At 39.8% G+C, this 18,183-nt stretch overlaps 1 protein-coding gene across 1 annotated transcript in view; it reads left to right on the top strand.

Moving 5' to 3' along the window:
- GREB1 (growth regulating estrogen receptor binding 1) overlaps positions 1-18,183 on the top strand; it is a 30,707-nt gene extending 12,524 nt beyond the window's left edge. Inside the window, exons 9-31 of the mRNA XM_053460448.1 lie at positions 218-568; positions 1,194-1,322; positions 1,427-1,522; positions 3,389-3,586; positions 3,852-4,032; positions 5,655-5,847; positions 6,815-6,951; positions 7,458-7,797; positions 7,914-8,029; positions 8,487-8,686; positions 9,293-9,382; positions 10,585-11,174; positions 11,342-11,444; positions 12,057-12,215; positions 13,039-13,181; positions 13,421-13,582; positions 13,878-14,082; positions 14,621-14,795; positions 15,445-15,663; positions 16,065-16,200; positions 16,465-16,665; positions 16,790-16,928; positions 17,762-18,183. Coding sequence (XP_053316423.1) covers positions 218-568; positions 1,194-1,322; positions 1,427-1,522; positions 3,389-3,586; positions 3,852-4,032; positions 5,655-5,847; positions 6,815-6,951; positions 7,458-7,797; positions 7,914-8,029; positions 8,487-8,686; positions 9,293-9,382; positions 10,585-11,174; positions 11,342-11,444; positions 12,057-12,215; positions 13,039-13,181; positions 13,421-13,582; positions 13,878-14,082; positions 14,621-14,795; positions 15,445-15,663; positions 16,065-16,200; positions 16,465-16,665; positions 16,790-16,928; positions 17,762-17,925 — 4,427 coding nt within the window. The 3' untranslated portion in view covers positions 17,926-18,183. The remainder of the gene's footprint in view (positions 1-217; positions 569-1,193; positions 1,323-1,426; positions 1,523-3,388; positions 3,587-3,851; positions 4,033-5,654; positions 5,848-6,814; positions 6,952-7,457; positions 7,798-7,913; positions 8,030-8,486; positions 8,687-9,292; positions 9,383-10,584; positions 11,175-11,341; positions 11,445-12,056; positions 12,216-13,038; positions 13,182-13,420; positions 13,583-13,877; positions 14,083-14,620; positions 14,796-15,444; positions 15,664-16,064; positions 16,201-16,464; positions 16,666-16,789; positions 16,929-17,761) is intronic.

The following is an 18,183-nucleotide window of genomic DNA, read 5'->3' on the forward strand; positions in this document are numbered from 1 at the left end:
TCAGGGTTCTCTCAGTAGGTTTTTTCTACACTCTTTTTATTTCGCTGTGATAAATAAAAGTTTTTTCTTGTGCCGGGTTGGGATTAAGGGTATGGTTCACATATATTTATTAATGTTTTTTTATTGTATTTCTTGCTTCTTGCTATCTTCCGTTGTGTGTTTTGGGTAGATGGTGCATCGCTGGTCTCCCTGTCTCATCCTTCTTTCTTTTTCCCAGCTCCAGGCCAGGTGCCTTTAATAGAGGATTTAGAGCAGATATTCATGCGTTCGTGGAGGGAGACGCACCTTGCGGAGATTCGCCAGTATCAGCACAGCGTGTCCCAGTCATTCCCTCACTTCCCGAGCCCCATAACCCCGGTGACGGCCGCTCAGCTCCCGTGGCTGGCTGGCCTCGCCGCCAGTTCTTGCAACGAAAGCGTCAGGATCATGGAATGCGGCTACTCGTTAGCCGAGGGGCTCTCTGAAATGTTTAAGCTGCTGGTGGAGGGGAAGCTGTCTCAGACAAACTACGTGGTCGTTATCTGCACTTCAAGACACACCGGCATTGACTCCTGCGTGGTAGTAACAGGTAACCGCCTGGTCATTGCTATGGAGTTCTGTGGAAACATTAGTAGATCCTCTTCCCATTCCATTTAGAAGGGGAAAAGGTTTCGTGAAGTACTACAAATGCTTTCTTTTACCGGTTAATGGGGCTCTAGAACATATGGGATAAAAGACTTTGATGGCTTTGGGGTGGTTTTTCAAAGGTAGACGCTAGGAGATGAGTGGAAAATGATGTCCCTCCAACTGGGACGATAAAACCCCAATATGGCCACTGTCTTGAAAGAAGCTGAGGTAAAAATGGTGAACACAACCTTAGGTTTGAGTGACTCAACTTCAAAAGATGAAGACCCCCCTCCAGTATGTGATAATTTTGTATATTGTTAGTTTTAATGTTATTGTTAATTTTGTATCTTCCCTCGTGGTAAAAGTTTCAGAATCTGCTGGCGCACTATAATTAACCCCTTAATGACAAAGCCTGTACATGGAAGGGCAAAATGCATTGTTTTCAATGGGTTTAGGGACCGCCCATTGTCCTTAAGGGGTTAATATGTAATAATAAAAATTATAATAATAATAATAATAAGTACTTTGTGACCCTATTTGTTAAATGACTAGCCATTTTGCCATGATTGTTATTTTTATCTCCCTAGGGAAGTTCCAAGCACGGATTTTAGCAGAAAACATGTTTTCACCAGCTGATTGCCTGAAAGAAGTTAACCGTGAATTAGTGAGCGGAAAGGTGGAGGCGTTGGGGGCATATTTCACCGCTTTGTGTTCAGGTATATATTCTGATTTTTTTGTTTTTGGAGAATGGGTAGAGATTTAAACTTGCAGTAGCGGTAATCACGTGGGTATTGGAACGATAACAGTTTTGTCTTTGTAGATGACGATATAGATGTTCTACTGGATAATTTCCACCAAGAGCGCCAAGGAGCCATTTCTTCGTCAACTACAGAGACCAAGCCTTCAACTTGTTCCAGTAAGTGAAAGTGGAGGGTTCAACACACAATGTCCAGGTATATCTTGTAGGCAGCAATATTTATAGCAATCACCTCCAATTTGAGACCCCCTCAATCTGTTTAGGTTTTCGGTATCCCTTCCATTCACCCCCAAGCAGTAAAATCACGTAGACTTCCAGATATGGGGCAATTCAAGAGTAACCCTGGCATTTGTGAAGATATCCTGGAGCTTTTGGTGGTTTGAGGGTCATAAAAGGTCATTGGATTATTTTGGATTATTTCTAGTAGACGGCAGAGGCTGATGCAGAGAGGGAATTTCCACATCCATGGGGTAGGCATATGGCTATCCTGGATCTAAGACGAGACCAACGACTGATTAACATCTGAGTCTTTATATCAGGATCAAATATTTGCCATCAAATATTTGTTTTATTTTCAGATGAGTAATATATATATATATATATATAATATATATATATATATATATATATATATATATATATATATATATATATATATATATAAAGAAGGTCCATCTTTGGTTCCATCTGTCATAATTTCCATTATTTTATCTGATCTTTTTAATCTGATTAATAGGGTGGAGTGCAGCAAAGAGAGAGCGGTTTCAATACATAAAACTAATTCGCTTTGCCAATACATGCCACAGCCTTGGTTGTACTGAGTTAAAATAGCCCCTTATTTTTAAAGGAATATTTCGCCCCGGAGAAGCACAAGCCGTAGGTAATTTTAATCCGCTTAGTGATGCTTAAAGCTGTGCCGGAATCCGTTCCATTTTAAAGCTGAAGTGTTGCCATCGTAGGTCTTAGTTATTCAAACTACCTGGAACATGTGATTTGTTTTTGTCAATTGCCGTAATTGCAATTTAGTGTAAAAGTTAATCTCAAGAAGGCTGTGATTTCTATCTGAATGTGATAAAACTAGCATTACGGTATTAACTTCCCGCCCTGAAGTGATTTAACTTCCCAATCTGTTATCCTTTTCCCGGGATGTGTTGTTTTGTGCCCCATCTCGGCGTTTTTTACTCACAAAGACCGATTTAAGGGAACTGAGCACGTAGAGCTGCTGTTTGTGACAACAGTAGAAACATCTGCCAGGGCATAAGACAAATTCAGGACTGTTGGCAGCTATGAGACACTGTGACCTTTTGTTGGTAAAAACCTGTGAATGTTTCCTCTTTAACTAGAACTGAGATTTCATAATCTTGGTAAAGCCCCAAATCCCAGCATTTATGTGCTGTGAACAGCCATGTAACCCTCCCGCTTGCATACTCTTCTGTTACCAGGAGGTGGCGCCAACACACCAGCAAGCGAGGGCTTTGTGTTCAATGAAGCCGTTTCTTAGAATATACCTGTTTACTCAGCGCTGACATATTCCCTGGCGCTGCAGGTTGGAATTTTGTTTATCATTGATTTTTGATATCTGCTAGGCAACTTGTGAAATAGTCAAAGTATAATTTACTGCTGTCCTGTGATCCTTAGATCGCTCCGCAACCTCCGATCTTGGCATTTATAGAGCAATTGCGTAGAGTAAACGTAGAGTTAAGCGGCAGCTGCCGTCAGAATTATCCATCACATGTTTATCTTAAGGCACATATTTCAAGGGATACTATTGTGTTCTGCCACTCCAAAATCCAGACATTTGTGACGGTACCGCAAATGTAGGATAGGGACAATATGTAAGATCACGCTTGTGCCTCCTATATGTATAAGCAAAATTATCAGCCTTTATACTGTCTGTAAAATATTAATTTTACACCTTATACCATTAAGTATCATGGTGTGATTATTTCCCTTTAAATTAACAGATTAAGACCTCTCGCTAGCTTTGTTTTGACCCCGTTTATATCTCGTCTTTTTCCGTTTCAGGCTATAGCGTGGAGTGGCACCAGATCCGTCCATCGCAGCTTGCGGTGGCTCAGAAGCTATTATCCCATGTGTGCTCCATAGCGGACTCCAGCACTCAGAACCTGGATCTGGGATCCTTTGAGAAAGTAGATTTTCTTATCTGTGTCCCTCCATCAGAGGTTACATATCAGCAAACCCTGTCCTATCTCTGGAACTCAGGTATGAGTTAAGTGTATCTAATATTTAAAGCACCTGTTCTATATTCTAACTACTTTAAAGCAGGTTGTCACAAAATGCCCCTTATCTTGCATACATTGTATACATTGCATAATAGATACAGACACGTATTTGATTTTTCTGTGGTTTTTAGTTTTGTACGATCATGTTAGATATTCCTTGAACCAATTTATATAGAGTACTTAAAAAGTTCTTTAAAAAGTTTAAAATACAGAAACATTAATATATATATTTTTTTAACATTCAGGTGTCCTACTAGAAGTCGGTCTTGAAAAAGATCAACTCACAAAGCAATGTTTGGAACAGTACATCATGAAACTGGACGTTGATTCACCGGGCAAATTCAAGACGTTCATTCAAAGAGCCATCCAGAACCCCCACACCTTGTGTGTCCTCATTAATGACCATGCCCACTGGGATCTCACCAGGTATTTGGTGTTTTCATTTTTTTTTGCCACAGAGGATAACTTTAAACAAAGCTTAGGGGCCCAAGTAATACTCTGCCCCAAGCCAACTTAGTGATGTGAAATACAAAGTCTGTGTGGTCTCGGGTGAGTTTAACAGATAGCGCTAGTGATGAGACCACAGGGTCAGGGCTGGATTTCCAATTAGGCGCACAAGGCCTATAATACCATGTATCAAGGGGTGTATCAAGGGGTGCCTCATAGGTGGAGGTGCATAGTGGTTGCCAGAAGCTACCTGTGTTCTGTCCTCCTATATTATACTAATTTCACCTTAGATGCCCCACCATTGCCAATTGTCTTCTAATACCAATGTCTCTAAACACGAGAGTCCCACTGGAGTTTGGCACCTTGTAGATAAGTCCAGCCTTACTCAGAATGATGCGTGACATGGATGTTATGAACGTGTAACCAGTTTCTCAGGTCAAGGGGTGACAATATGGCTGCCTATAACCATTCCGCCAGAGGAACCACAAATGTCCCTGCATGCTGGCGGCTGATCTATTGTTATATCAACTGGTCAGCATGCAGGAAAATTAAGTCAAATTGTTATGTTACTTACTACTTGTTATGTCCTGTCCACCCATTGTACAGCGCTACGGAATTTGATGGCGCTATATAAAACAATAAATAATAATAATAAAATGTGCCTGATCCCGGCTGTACGGATCAGAGGTGCAACACCAAGACCCCTCATTTGTCAAATACCCCTTCCTGTCCAAATAATTAAATAATAATATTAATAATAATAATGAGTTATATAAATATATATAAAGTTTATTTCAATAAAAAGTCAATATGAGCTTTTGTAGCCTACAGCGCCCACCAACCTAGGTTATAAGGGTGATGATGCAACATTAATAAATAAAGGTTTAGACAAAACAATTGGTGGATGCATGGAATAGCCTTAGGACAGAGGTGGGAGCAACACTTAGAGACTTAGCGAATGCAAGGGGTAGACATACTAGCTGTGTCTTAAATACAATAGAAATGTTTTCAAAATGAATTAGGAGCCATGCATCTTTCTTCCTGAAATCAAAATCCGTGATTCTGTACACATATTGCGTATTTTATTTCTGTGGCCAGAGCCGCGTATCCGTCCGTCTGTAATTCTGCAGGAAGACATCAAAAAGTTGGATAGCACTCGAGTACAACACATCGTAACATAATCAAACATGGCAATAACATAAAATCACATGAAATGCATACAAGCGCGATTTTATGCCGGTCTCAAATAGACACAAGACAAAGGAGCGTGGAATACACAAGATTCCATTAAATACGCCACGTTAGGGAGACAGAAGTCACGATATCTGAGAGCGCCAGTCCCACGTATTAATGCAGAGGCACAAACAGCGACATCGCAACGAAAAGCCGACTCAATTATACCAGAGGCACTTCACCGCCGGTGCTCACGGGCAACCTTTAACCAGCTCGTGGGGGCCAGTGGCACGTCCAACCTCAAGCTCAATTTACAGGGATTTAGTTAAAATGCCGTGCTATGCGTCCTCTGTCTTCTCTCATATTGGATTTTTGTTATATTGAATATTCGTGGATTTAAAGTTATATTTTTTTGATTCTCTCGGCAGCTCCCTTTGCAGCCCTTATCCCCCGAGTGACTCCCCCGCGGGGCTTGTGGATAGAATGCTGAACTGCAGAGAGGTTACGGACGCCCCGAACATTTTGGTTTTGCACGTGACGTCCTTCCCGTACGCCCTGCAAACACAAAACACCCGCGTCAGCCCTTATAATGAAATACACTGGCCTTCGTCGCACAGCCATGTATGTATCGGATGCTTCAACAAGAAATATTTAGCCATTATTCCTGCTATTTAAAAAATTAAAAACAATGATTTTTCTTGGACTAAAGGAAAAATGATTGAAATTATATATATGTAACTTAATAGGATTAATGCAGATTTGTGTAATTTGCGAATTTAATAACATTGGAACGCTTGCTGTGTTAAGAATTCTTATCTCTACAGCTTTTCCCAATAATTCCTTATCTACAATAACTTTATTGGGATCGAGAAGAATAGGAGAGAGAGATATACATCCAGTGCCTTATTATATTCTGACTCTCAGGAAATAACCCACAGACACTGTGTTCATTTTATGAGTGGGGAGAGGAGATGTCGTCCTTTTTTCTGCCTTTAGTGATCTTTAATGCACAAACGGCAATATTTTGTCCCCTTTGGGTCTTCGTCAAGCCTTAAATATACCCAGGCTTGAGTTTAGAAGCTAAAGCTACCATATACTGCCCATTTAATTCCAAAGAAATGCATAAAATGAAACTTTGGTTTAGCAAAAATAGAAAAAAATTACGAAATTAAAAATTATTTATTTATTATTTTTTTTAAGGGTCATGATGAAAAGTAGTAAATATATAATAATAATAATAATATAATCATAATATTATTATTATTATTATTATATTTTGAAATGAGAAATTGCAGGTCGAACTGTATATAAATGTATGTATATAAAATATAAAAGGGAAAGTAATTTTAATTTAGATTTTTTTTTTAAATTAATAATATATTAATTACGTATTTAATGTTTGTTTTTAGAAACCCTCATCTCCATTAACACCCCTTTGCTTCTTGACGTGTATAATGTATGTATAAGCGTGTGTACATGTTCATGTGTATGCGCTGCCGTGAACAAGAAAACCGTTTGGTGCGTAATTAGAATGTATTACTTTGTCAGTTGCATATAGATCATGATTTTTGTCTTATTCATGTTATAGGGCATGGAATTGTATTATGAAAATAGGAAGTACTTCGGCTTGTCTGAGTTTGTCGAGTCCACGGTCTCCGGACACAGCCTCCCATTGCTACGCCACGACAGCTCCTTTGAAGCCATTGTGCTGGCTTTAGGAAAAAGGTACAATACGTGTGTGTAATCAAGCATATTATTCCCATTTAATTTAAAAAGGGTAGCTGGAAATAACATTTCATTTGTCACTGTGTATAAAGTCTACTGTATTTTGTTGGGAGAAGAAACATACTCTGAAATTATAATCGTTACCGACTCACATCTGTATATAATATATTGTGTGAGAGTCGGTATCCTTTACTATAGTCGGTGGGATCTAGCCAACTGTCCAGGTTTTTGAGATCCCATCAAGTTCCTGGGACACCTTGTGTGTCACGTGATATTAAAGGGATCCATATGCCCCTGACTTTTCAGTTATAATGTGGCCCGTTGCCTATCTAATGGGCTCATTTCATTCTTAATTAACCTCTCCATTTGTATAATTAGGGCTGACTTTTCCCTAAACTCGATGGTTCTTCAATTATCTAGAGACGCTGCTCCAACGATAGATAATGTAATAGATAACCCTTTGAACAGTCCACTCATTTTTATAATTTTTTTTTGTATCACGTTAGGTTTTCCAAGGTTCACAGCGCAGTCATCCGGACGTTTCTTCTCATCCAGCATTACTCAGCCGCCATGATGGCCGTATGCGGCTTATCACAGATGAAGAATCACACATCGGTCGAGACTCTGGAGATTATACAGAACCTTCTCAACTCTCCAAAGCAATGTCCGAGCGGCCATGGAATTATGGTTCTGTTACGGATCCCGTTTATTCCGCTGGCCACATTGGCGTACGAGCGCCTGTGCCATGTCAGGGAACGGCTTGGTCTGCAGCATTGTTTCGAAATTATACTGGGAAACGCCAGCTCTGCGGTCACAATTGGAAAGCATTTTGTTGATCAGTTGAAGGTAAATGAAATATTACAGATTTTTTTAGCAATCCCCTGTAGATGTATCCAATTGAGAAATGGTAAATCTTCTGAATTGGAGGCAGAACAATAATTCTCATGGTCATTGTTTGACAGGTCTGGCAAAAGAGGGACGTCGAAGACTGGCAGCCAAAGACCTTCATGGAACTGGAAGGCCTGCCGTGTATACTGATATACAGTGGGATGGAACCACTCGGGGAGTCTTTTCCAAGGTAGCCTTGAAATCAGGTGACATAGAAGAAGAACCAAAAACTAAGTGTATAAGATAACAAGTCTTACTTAGTCCTTATATCCAGATGGTCCTGGGTTGCATTCTTTGTAGTCATTTAAAAGGCCTGTCATATATTTGAGATGTTTGCAGTTTTAGGGCGTCACTCAGTGTAATCTAAGGTTCCCTGCTTGCGCACTGATGCCCCAATCTTGCTAAGGTCTGATGCATGCAGGAGCAAGTATGAATCCTTGGATGGGCCATACCAACTTTACTACTTACACTGATTTTGATTTCCTGGTTCTTTCATGGCCAACATAAAAGCCACAATGCATTGCATGTTGCATATGTCTATTTTATATTTATTACATACACATACATGTTGTATCTTCATAAAAGGGTTTTATCCGTGTTTTATTTTTTTTTATAAATAGGCTAAGTTGTTTGTATTCTGTATCTAGATCACTGAGGTACTGCGACCTTCGCTTGGTACAGTTTTCCACGTGGGAAAGAACAATGATTGAACAAGAGCTTGGACTAGCCTCCTGCTTTATCAATACAACCATGTCGTTGGATAAAGGTATAGGCAGGGGCGTCCATGACGCCGATCCAGAAAAACTAAGCAGCACCGACATCGAAGACGAGGAGGTGGTGACTGATGGTATGAACTCGCATCCAGACTTCATCAGAGCACCTCGTTTTCCAGGCCCATAGATTTAGTTTTAGGAGTCGGGGACCAGAGAAATTATGATAAATGACAGTATTGGTCATGTCAGCCGCGGTCTAACAACTGAAGATCCAAATGTTAAGTTATTGTTATTGGTGGTGCAAATCAACACAGACCTCCACGATTGCCCCGTCATGCTCCAGGGTATGATGTCCTATACCAACTCTTAGACCAACGTTGAAAAGAAGTCTTTGCCTTTCCAGGCAAAGTTCTAACTGATAAAGGATAAGGCTCTAGGAAATCAGAGAGGGCTCAAGAATGAAGAGGCCAAGGTATTGTCATATTGGTACCCTACCTAGTGCCCAAGTGGACTCTTTAATCCAGTCCTGGCCCTGCGTCATAACTGATTACTCAGAAGCCTTAAATCCAGGCTGCTTTATCTCCTGCGAGGGGTGCGAGACCATGTCCCTCCCAACTTTGTGCCCCTGACTACCAAATCAATTACGAATGTTTTGGTGCTGTGATAAATGGACAGCAGTGTGCTTAGCGTTATATGACCTACACAGTGTGCGCTATAGATGTTCTTTTCTTATTCAATAGGTTCGAATTATGAAAAAACAAGCGTCAATAAAAGACAGCGATCTCACTCGCACGACTCCGCTTCTTCTTCTCTCTGTTCTAAGGCTTCAGGTAAGAGTCCGCCTTGACAGCCACAAAACACAGCGGATTTATACAGTTTACTTGTCAAGTTATATTTTCCCCTACATAGAAATAGTTTAATTTTAGCGTATCCCCAAGTTAATGTCACCTTTATTATCAAAGGGTAGCTTGTGAGTCATGAAAGAAGTTTTGATTTTTTAATATCAAATAAAATAGAAAAATAACTTGGTTAACCCTGTCCAATGATTAAATGTAACTTTTAAATAGTCGTTTATGGTAAGGCCATTTTACCTAAAAATATAATAATGTAAAATAAAAAAACAGAAGCAATTGTCCAATTAGACTCGATCTATCAATATAATAGATCCCTGTTAAATTAATATTGACAGCCAGAGACGCTTGCCTAGAAAAAGTAAAATATATTCTGTTTGCTAATTCAGGAATTATAAAAGAGTAATTCAGTCTCAGGGGATTTAGGAAACGATCTGTATTACAAAATCGAAATGTGAGTGAATAACCCTGTGTAATGCTTCGCTATTTCTGAAGTGTCTCGGATACTACATTCAAATGAATAAACAGCTAAAATGTACAATATATCTACTGATCTATATTTTTAAGGAGTAAACATTTATCCTCAACAGACCCATGAAGCCACTTATTCGGCAATCCAGAGATCGATCGTGAATAGATAATAAAACATGAATTATGATAATAATTGCAATTTAAAAATTTAAAAATAAATACAACTAAAACCTGGCCACATGTTAAAAATACAAGAAATACTTAACATATCTATAGATAGTAGCAACATAATTTCCTATTGGCAGCTATATGTTCCTCCTGTTAGAAGGTGTCAGTGAGCAGGATTGATTTGTCTTATTGGCATATAAATCTCTAGGATCGATGCATGTTTGCTGGGATTCCCAAGGAATGCATATAGCACAGGTAGAGAAAGTCTGTTTTGTTTTTAAAGCAATTCTAGTTTTTTTGCATAATTTAGTTTCCAGACAGCTCACTTCCATGCGCACACGTCTTTCTCCTCCGATCCCCTCTAGTCATCTTGGCTTTACTGTTTATTCGGGCAGAATTCTCCCTACACCCTCCTACGTCATCAGGGTGAAGAGTCACAAGGAGCCCCAATCTGATCCATATAGTTATGGTACTAAGGTTGTATAGATATAAGAATAATTTATTGCATTAATCCCCTGAAATATTTATACATTCCCATCCAGGCTCGGCTCTCTGTAGCGAGGGGTCATTTTCAGCAATGGCTGAAGACACAGCAGAGGCGTCACAACAGTCTGTGTTCTCTAACCCCGAAGACAGTGCGACCAGTTTGGAGAGTCAGAAACCCACGGCAGATAAAAGCACAAGAAAACCTTTCCCATCAACATGTGAACATCTAGATGGCAACAGCTTCAATCAGACGGCAAAGAACCTACCCAGCTCCATTTCGGTGTCGTCGTCGTCTTCATCGACGTGCCTTCACAACGGACCTGCCCCGCAGATATCCCAGTGCTCCATGGCCAAGAGCTGCAAACAGCCACCGGTGGTATTTCTTCCTAAGCTGGTGTATGACATCATTACCTCTACAGACAGCAGTGGACTGTCTAAGTCATCCTCATTCCTGCCCCACTGCGATGTCGCCTGGGCCAGCTCTTTCAGGCCGTTATTGAGTAAGATGATGACCAGTACAGAGCAGTCTTTATATTACCGTCAATGGACGGTACCCAAAGAAAGCCACATGGACTACAGCAATGTCAATGAAGGAAGAATGGATACCTTCCATCCAAGGCGACTTCTGCTCAGCGGAGCACCACAGGTGAGTAATCACTCATTTCCTTTGTCTCCCACTGTATATTTTTTCAGTGATGTTCTAGGTATGAACCTTTCATATTTCTCTACTGATAATATAAGAAACTTACTTATTTAAAAAACACACATTGTGTCTACCATTTGCAACATTAACAGTCAAATGATCTTTTACAGGTAGGAAAAACCGGAGCGTATCTGCAGTTCCTCAGCATCTTGTCCAGAATGCTGATCAGACTGACGGAGGTGGACGTCTACGATGAGCAGGAGATAAATATCAGTAAGTCTTTTGTTTCTCATAAATAATTGTGTTTGTGCACTTGGTGTAAAAACATGTGATGGGTAAAAAAATATTACACTGTATAATGCAGGTGCCTATGTAATATTTTAACTTACACAGACCCAGTTTAATATCATGCAGCGAGAAACTTTACTCTGCTAGATCCATAGACCAATGCCAACCGTCCCCATGTACTCCAGAGATAAGACCCCAAGGTCCTCTTTTTCCATGAATGTCTTCATTCCAGGATGACGCAAAAGCATTCCCCACAGCACCACGTTTCATAGGGTTCCCATTTTTCAGTTCAATTTCAAGAGAATAATACTGCTTTGATGATGGTGAGCACACCTCTTCCTAGCACATGAACACTGCGGCTGATGGACTATTATTTATCTGTCTGAGACACAAAGTCGTGCCGGGCAGATATAGATAAAGCTAGTGGACGTTCTGTGTTTGGCAATTTACTGTACCAGCCAAGTTTAGAACCTTGCTACACGACAAAGAGAAAATAGAGAATGATTTAATCTTTGTTACCATGGAAACCTAAAACACGAAGCTAAAACTGTATGATACACCTAATAAAACTGCATATTTTGTATCCATGTCTTGTAGACTTCAGAGACCGGTCTGATCTTGGCTTCCATCAGACTTTGGATAAATGGCCTAATGTGGAGACTATGAGAAAAATGGATTTTGATTACACTCTACACGATCCAAAGTATGAAGACGCAAGTGTCATTTGTTCAAACGTTCAGAATGTCAGCAATGAAAGTAAGGATTATTTATTGTGAATCTCTCAATTCTTTATATATACAGTTAATGAGTAACGTCTAAGATGCAAGAAATGTACTGATGCTTTAATAATAAATACAATCATGATATTATATATACCAAGTTCCAGCAGGTGTAAACCATTCAATGACACAACCAGTAGGATGGAGGGAATATATTGAGTTCTGTGAAAGTGACCATAACGCAAAGCCTAGCTAAGAATACTAAAAATGATGTGTCTTTATATTGGAAATAGAATATGTCTTTTGGGTCGCTAAAAAGAACTACAACTTCTAACTTTTTATATATTTATAGAGCGCCAACAGTTTACGCAGCGCTAAATACAATACATATATTCAAGGGGTCTGACAAGACGAGAATTGACAGACTAAGACAAACCGATACATTAGGTAGAGAGAGTGCGGCTCGCAAGCTTACAATCTAGAGGGAATGGGGTGAGATTTATTACAAAATAACAGTCCAATATGGCCAGTATTGGGGGGAACTGATTCCCACCCAAGTATTTTGTGAGAAATAGAACATGGAATGTGGAAAATAGAATGTCTTTTTATAGTTTGGTAGTCTAAACTCCTCTCAGATGAAGAGTACTTTGGCTGACCTCAACTTCAAACAAAAGTTCTGTTTTAAGCAGAAGAAGTAAAAATCCTTTAAACTGCTGTTATTTTGTAAAAAACAAAAAAAAAAGGTCTTTGTGCACAATAGTTTCTTTTTTTTTTGCAAACCATACTCAATGATGTATATTAATAAATAGTTACAACAAAATTAAAAAGAACATTTTATATTAATAATAATATTTTAATAGATAAACCAACAAACAGCAAAAAAGAAGAAATATATGTTCGGCGGCCAACAACGCGAATGAGATTGTCCAAGTATGCCTCATACAACACGTACCATCATTGTGAACAGTGCCACCAATACATGGGTTACAATCCCCGGTTTCAGGTAGGACTAATACATACCCGATAAGTTATTTTTATTTATTCCAGTGAACCAGGCCACCTAAAAAAAAATCTTTGAAATGAATGTATTTATAACTTTGATAAATGGTAAGGCCAATGAGCAATTTCACATCTTTGGTTGAATATGGCGGACTCTGCAATGATAATGGCTCTTGACATTTCTCCAGTGGAATTTTTCCCAATACCGTTAGCATTTTTCTGAGGTTAATGTGTTTTCTTTAGATGTATGAGTCAACTCTACACGCCTTTGCGTTTTCATACTCTATGCTGGGGGAGGAAATCCAGCTTCACTTCATTATACCAAAGTCCAAAGAACATCATTTCGTGTTCAGTCAACCAGGAGGCCAGCTGGAGAGCATGAGGTTGCCACTTGTCTCAGACACGGTAAACTGCAGTATTTAATGACAATTTTTTAATAAGAAAACAGATAAAGAAAGAAGAACTAGTAGTCATTTGGTTGACTTGAGAAAACGTTGAAGGTTAACATTACGCGTCTGAGAGGACATTGTGTACAGAATAGATAGAAATATTTCTTGGTGAATAGGCTGACAGCCTATATAATATGTTATCCAAATCCTCCTTGTCTCGTTTTGGCTGCTTAGAACCTGAATGAAATATGTTCTGGACTGAATAGACTGTGTTACATTTGTAATGTTCTGAACGTTCCTCTTGCTCCTAGAGTGCAGATTGCGTGAAAAGTCCCATCTTTACCCCCACCACGGGCCGTCACGAGCATGGCCTTTTTAATCTCTACCATGCTATGGATGGAAGCAGTCATTTACATATTCTAGTTGTCAAAGAATACGAGATGGCGATCTATAAAAAGTACTGGCCGAACCACATCATGTTGGTCCTTCCGAGTATCTTCAACAATGCCGGAGTAGGTGAGTTTTAAACATGAACAATGGAGTCGCGTCATTTCACGCAAACAGACTTTATTTTATTCTCTCCTTCTGTGGACATTTACAAGCTCATTTCATTATTATGTTTATAGTGTGTAAAATGAGGCCTGTGAGTACTTGTGGACTAATTAAAACAATTGTCATATCCAAGGGTATTATACGGATGACCTTCTTACCCAGTGGTATTCATTAAGAAGTTGGAATGTAAAGGCCAGCTAATTATAAAGACTTATTATGTGCGCTGTCTGTGCCTTTAGAGCTTCAAAGCGCTACTGCTCGGCTTATGAGTTGGCTTTTAACATCCATTACTGGGGACAAAAGTGCCTGCATATACCTGTATATACGCTGTATAATGTATATATATATATATGCTTGTTCTGCAGTTGATAAAACCAGCAAATATTTTTTTAAATATATTTTTTCAATTAAACAGGTTATTGTTTCTTAATGTTGTTTGCCGCGGTGTAGTGTTGTCTTACAGCACAATAACAGTTTGTTGTCCTGTTCGTTATAATCCCAGGGGCTGCCCATTTCTTAATTAAAGAGTTGTCGTATCACAATTTGGAGTTGGAGCGCAACAGACAAGGAGAACTGGGAGTCAGGCCCCAAGACATCTGGCCTTTCGTAGTCATTTGCGACGACTCCTGTGTAATGTGGAACGCGGTGGATGCTCATGGGTCAGGCGATCAATCCAGGTAGGGTGGCATTTACAAACGTCATGATGCTTTTCTGACCTTAAACAAATGTCAGGTTTTCCCTAGTGTTTGTCTCTTTTTGATTTGTGTAGTTTCAAGTTTTTGTGTTGCTGCGGTCATCGTCCGTACCACAAACAAGCACAGATTGTGTCTTGTGTCTTGTCCATTAATGGAATGAATGTAGAAGCCTCTCCTCTGAAGGCATTAACACAGTTACAGATGGTGGATTATTTAAATGCCTAGTTACCTGGGAATGTTACAGTAATGCTGCTCTGGATATTCCACCCTCTTTGTCTTTATGAGGGTTGGAGGGGGGTAGACAAGCTGCGGGGTCTAAAGATAGCGAACAGAAGGAATTGACACCAAGTGTCTCTGAGACTTCCATCACTAGACACCTGAGGCTCCTGTCTGACCACAGGATGGTCAACATGATAACACGTACAGCACCAGCTATCCTGATAAACACCTTGAAAAAGAATTGTCCTCTAGGACCCTAGTTCATCAGTGTACTCGGCTTTTGAAAAGGAATAGTTTCACTGTTCTTAGTAGTAGATCAGACTGACTGTGCAAGTTTGATTACAGCTCAAAGCTTTTGGAATTATTTGGTCATAAAAGTATTTCCCCACTTTTTTTCCGTTCACGTACACAGAGAATATTCATGGACTGAACGTAACGTTTCTTTAAAGTACATCCTCCAACATATAGAAGCGTCGCAGGACGTCACGCAGTATGCTTTGATCGGCATGCGCAAATGGACAAGTAAAGCGAAAAGCGTACACCAGAAAGAGCCTTTCTCCCGCTGTCACCTTCATGACTTCATCCTACTCAACGTGGACCTGACTCACGATGTACAGTACAACCAAAACAGGTCGGTGAACCAAAACGCGCCAAACTGTAAGATTCCAAAATGTTCTGCAAAGGAAACGTCTTCCAATGTCACATCATCGTGGGAAGTCTGTACATGTGCTCGTGCTCGTTTAGGCCTAGACAATGTTCAAATTGCTTTTGTGAATTGTTCGCTGAGAAGCTCATGGGTAAAATATGACCAGATGACCCCATGAATGCAAACATGTGGGTCATTTGTCATCAAGAGGACCCTTACATTCCAATATGAATGATATACAGCACTTCCCTAGAACATGCGAGTGACAGAGTTCTAGAATGTTTATAAGCCACGAATAAAAGAGATTACGTATGATAGAATGAGAAAAATAATGATGTTTGGATCTCCCAGTGCCTGGAAACTCAATGATCTTTTCCATTTTTTAGGTTCACGTGTGATGATGTTGACTTTAATCTCCGTGTGAATAGCTCAGGGCTGCTGATTTGTCGGTTCAACAGATTTAGTGTAATGAAGAAGCAAATTGCAGTGGGCGGCCATAAATCATTGCACATAAAATCAAAGGTGAGCAAGAAACATGATGCAGAATATCTATCTATCTATCTATCTATCTATCTATCTATCTATCTATCTATCTATCTATCTATCATCTATCTATCTATCCATCTATCTATCTATCTATCTATCTATCTATCCATCCATCCATCTATCTATCCATCTATCCATCCATCTATCTATCTATCTATCTATCTATCTATCTATCCATCCATCCATCTATCCCCGTCTCTGAATGTTTCTTGCCAGTTTAACCCGTGTTTTCACTGACAGGTACTGGACTCCTCTGTATCTATTTCCACGGCTCACTACATATGCGCTCCAGATAGCAAACACACGATCCTGGCTGCCCCAGCACAGCTCCTGCTGGAGAAGTTCCTCCAGTTCCACAGCCACCGGTTTTTCCCTCTATCACTGAACAGCAGCCCCCATCCGGTGCTCATTGTGGATTGCTACCTGAATCTAGGACCCCAGGTGAGAAGACCGGGTGTTATTGCTTTATATTTCCAGCTCCAACCATTGATCCTAGACAAAAAGGTTAAAGCAACAACGTTACCTGTACGTCTGTATGAATAATTCCTATGTCTTTCTTCCTCAGATAAGAGTGTGCTATGTGAGTTCACGTCCTCACTCGGTCAACGTTAACTGCTCCGAGGTTATATTCAGCGGGCTTCTTCTGCATCTGTGTGACTCCTTTGTCTCCGCCAGCTTTCTGAAAAAGTTCCAGTTCCTTAAAGGTAAGTCAGCTTCTACCATAATGCTTCTTTCATAAAGGAAAATAAGGGTCTCAAAAGATTCTTACAGTCCTCGCTGCTATCAGACGTCAAGTCTTACAATAGTAATAATAGTTTATTTCGTTTATGTAGCTCTAAACCATGCTTAGATGATTCAATACAAAGTACAGCCATGTCCACCTTTGTCTTACCTGATTCAGTGCCCTGGGCCTTGGTAGATATACCTGCTGAAATAGTCAAAACTTTTCAGGCTGTCCTTCTGATACCATTTGCCTTAATTTACTGAACTGTTAATATTCTTACCGGTTACTTTATTGTCACACTATCTCCAGGCCCCACATCATTTTAATCACAATCTTGCTCCATTCCCACCAGTAGTCTTTCCATCTCAAACAGCCTTTACCCAATGCTATCCTACATGCACCTATTACTGAGGCATTATGGGCAAAAAAGGCTTTATAATGCGTAAAATACAGATGTTCTCTATCTGTTGCTATTCTGGAGGCCACTAAAAATATTAGACCTAGGTGACTAGGAGACACTTTCAGCGTTAAGAATTTAAGATCTTCTATGGAGGCTCTACTGTGATGCTGCCGACGATCCATCATCTGAGAAGATGCAGCGAAGCTGTCATTGCATTATCAATTCATACCATCAGTCATCGTCCATTTTCTACTTTTTTTTAGCAGAGGGGTAGAATGTACGCTATGTGTCCCTTTATCACTGAATATCCAGTTGCTCTTTTGTCTGTAAATGTTAATGATTCTCTGAATGTTTTATCATATTTGAATTAAGATGTCTAGTGAAAATTGCAAACATCTTCGTCTCTTGCTTAGATGCTACTTTGTGCGTAACGTGCCAAGATCGGAACTCGCTCCGCCAAACGGTTGTCCGTCTCGAGCTAGAGGACGAATGGCAATTTCGGCTGCGAGATGAGTTTCAAACAGCCAATGCCAAAGAAGACAAGCCGCTCTTTATCTTGACCGGACGTCACGTGTAAAGATGGAGATTCAAGCAAATGACAGTTTTGGACAGAGCGATAATAGTTTATCTTCATATACATTCCGTACAAATTTTGGTGGAGAATGAGAACAATTCTTTCTGCGCTGGATTCCAATGGTACTATTGCCAAAGACGGGAACCTCTTCATCTGCCCATTTGTTACATACGAATGGCGATACTTGACAGTGGATGTATGGACCAAACGTTTACCTATTTCTAGTTCGTCTTTTATTTAATATATTTGTATATAATTTTG

This window comes from Spea bombifrons, chromosome 3 (assembly GCF_027358695.1).
Source record: "Spea bombifrons isolate aSpeBom1 chromosome 3, aSpeBom1.2.pri, whole genome shotgun sequence".
Classification (NCBI taxonomy): Eukaryota; Metazoa; Chordata; class Amphibia; order Anura; family Pelobatidae; genus Spea; species Spea bombifrons.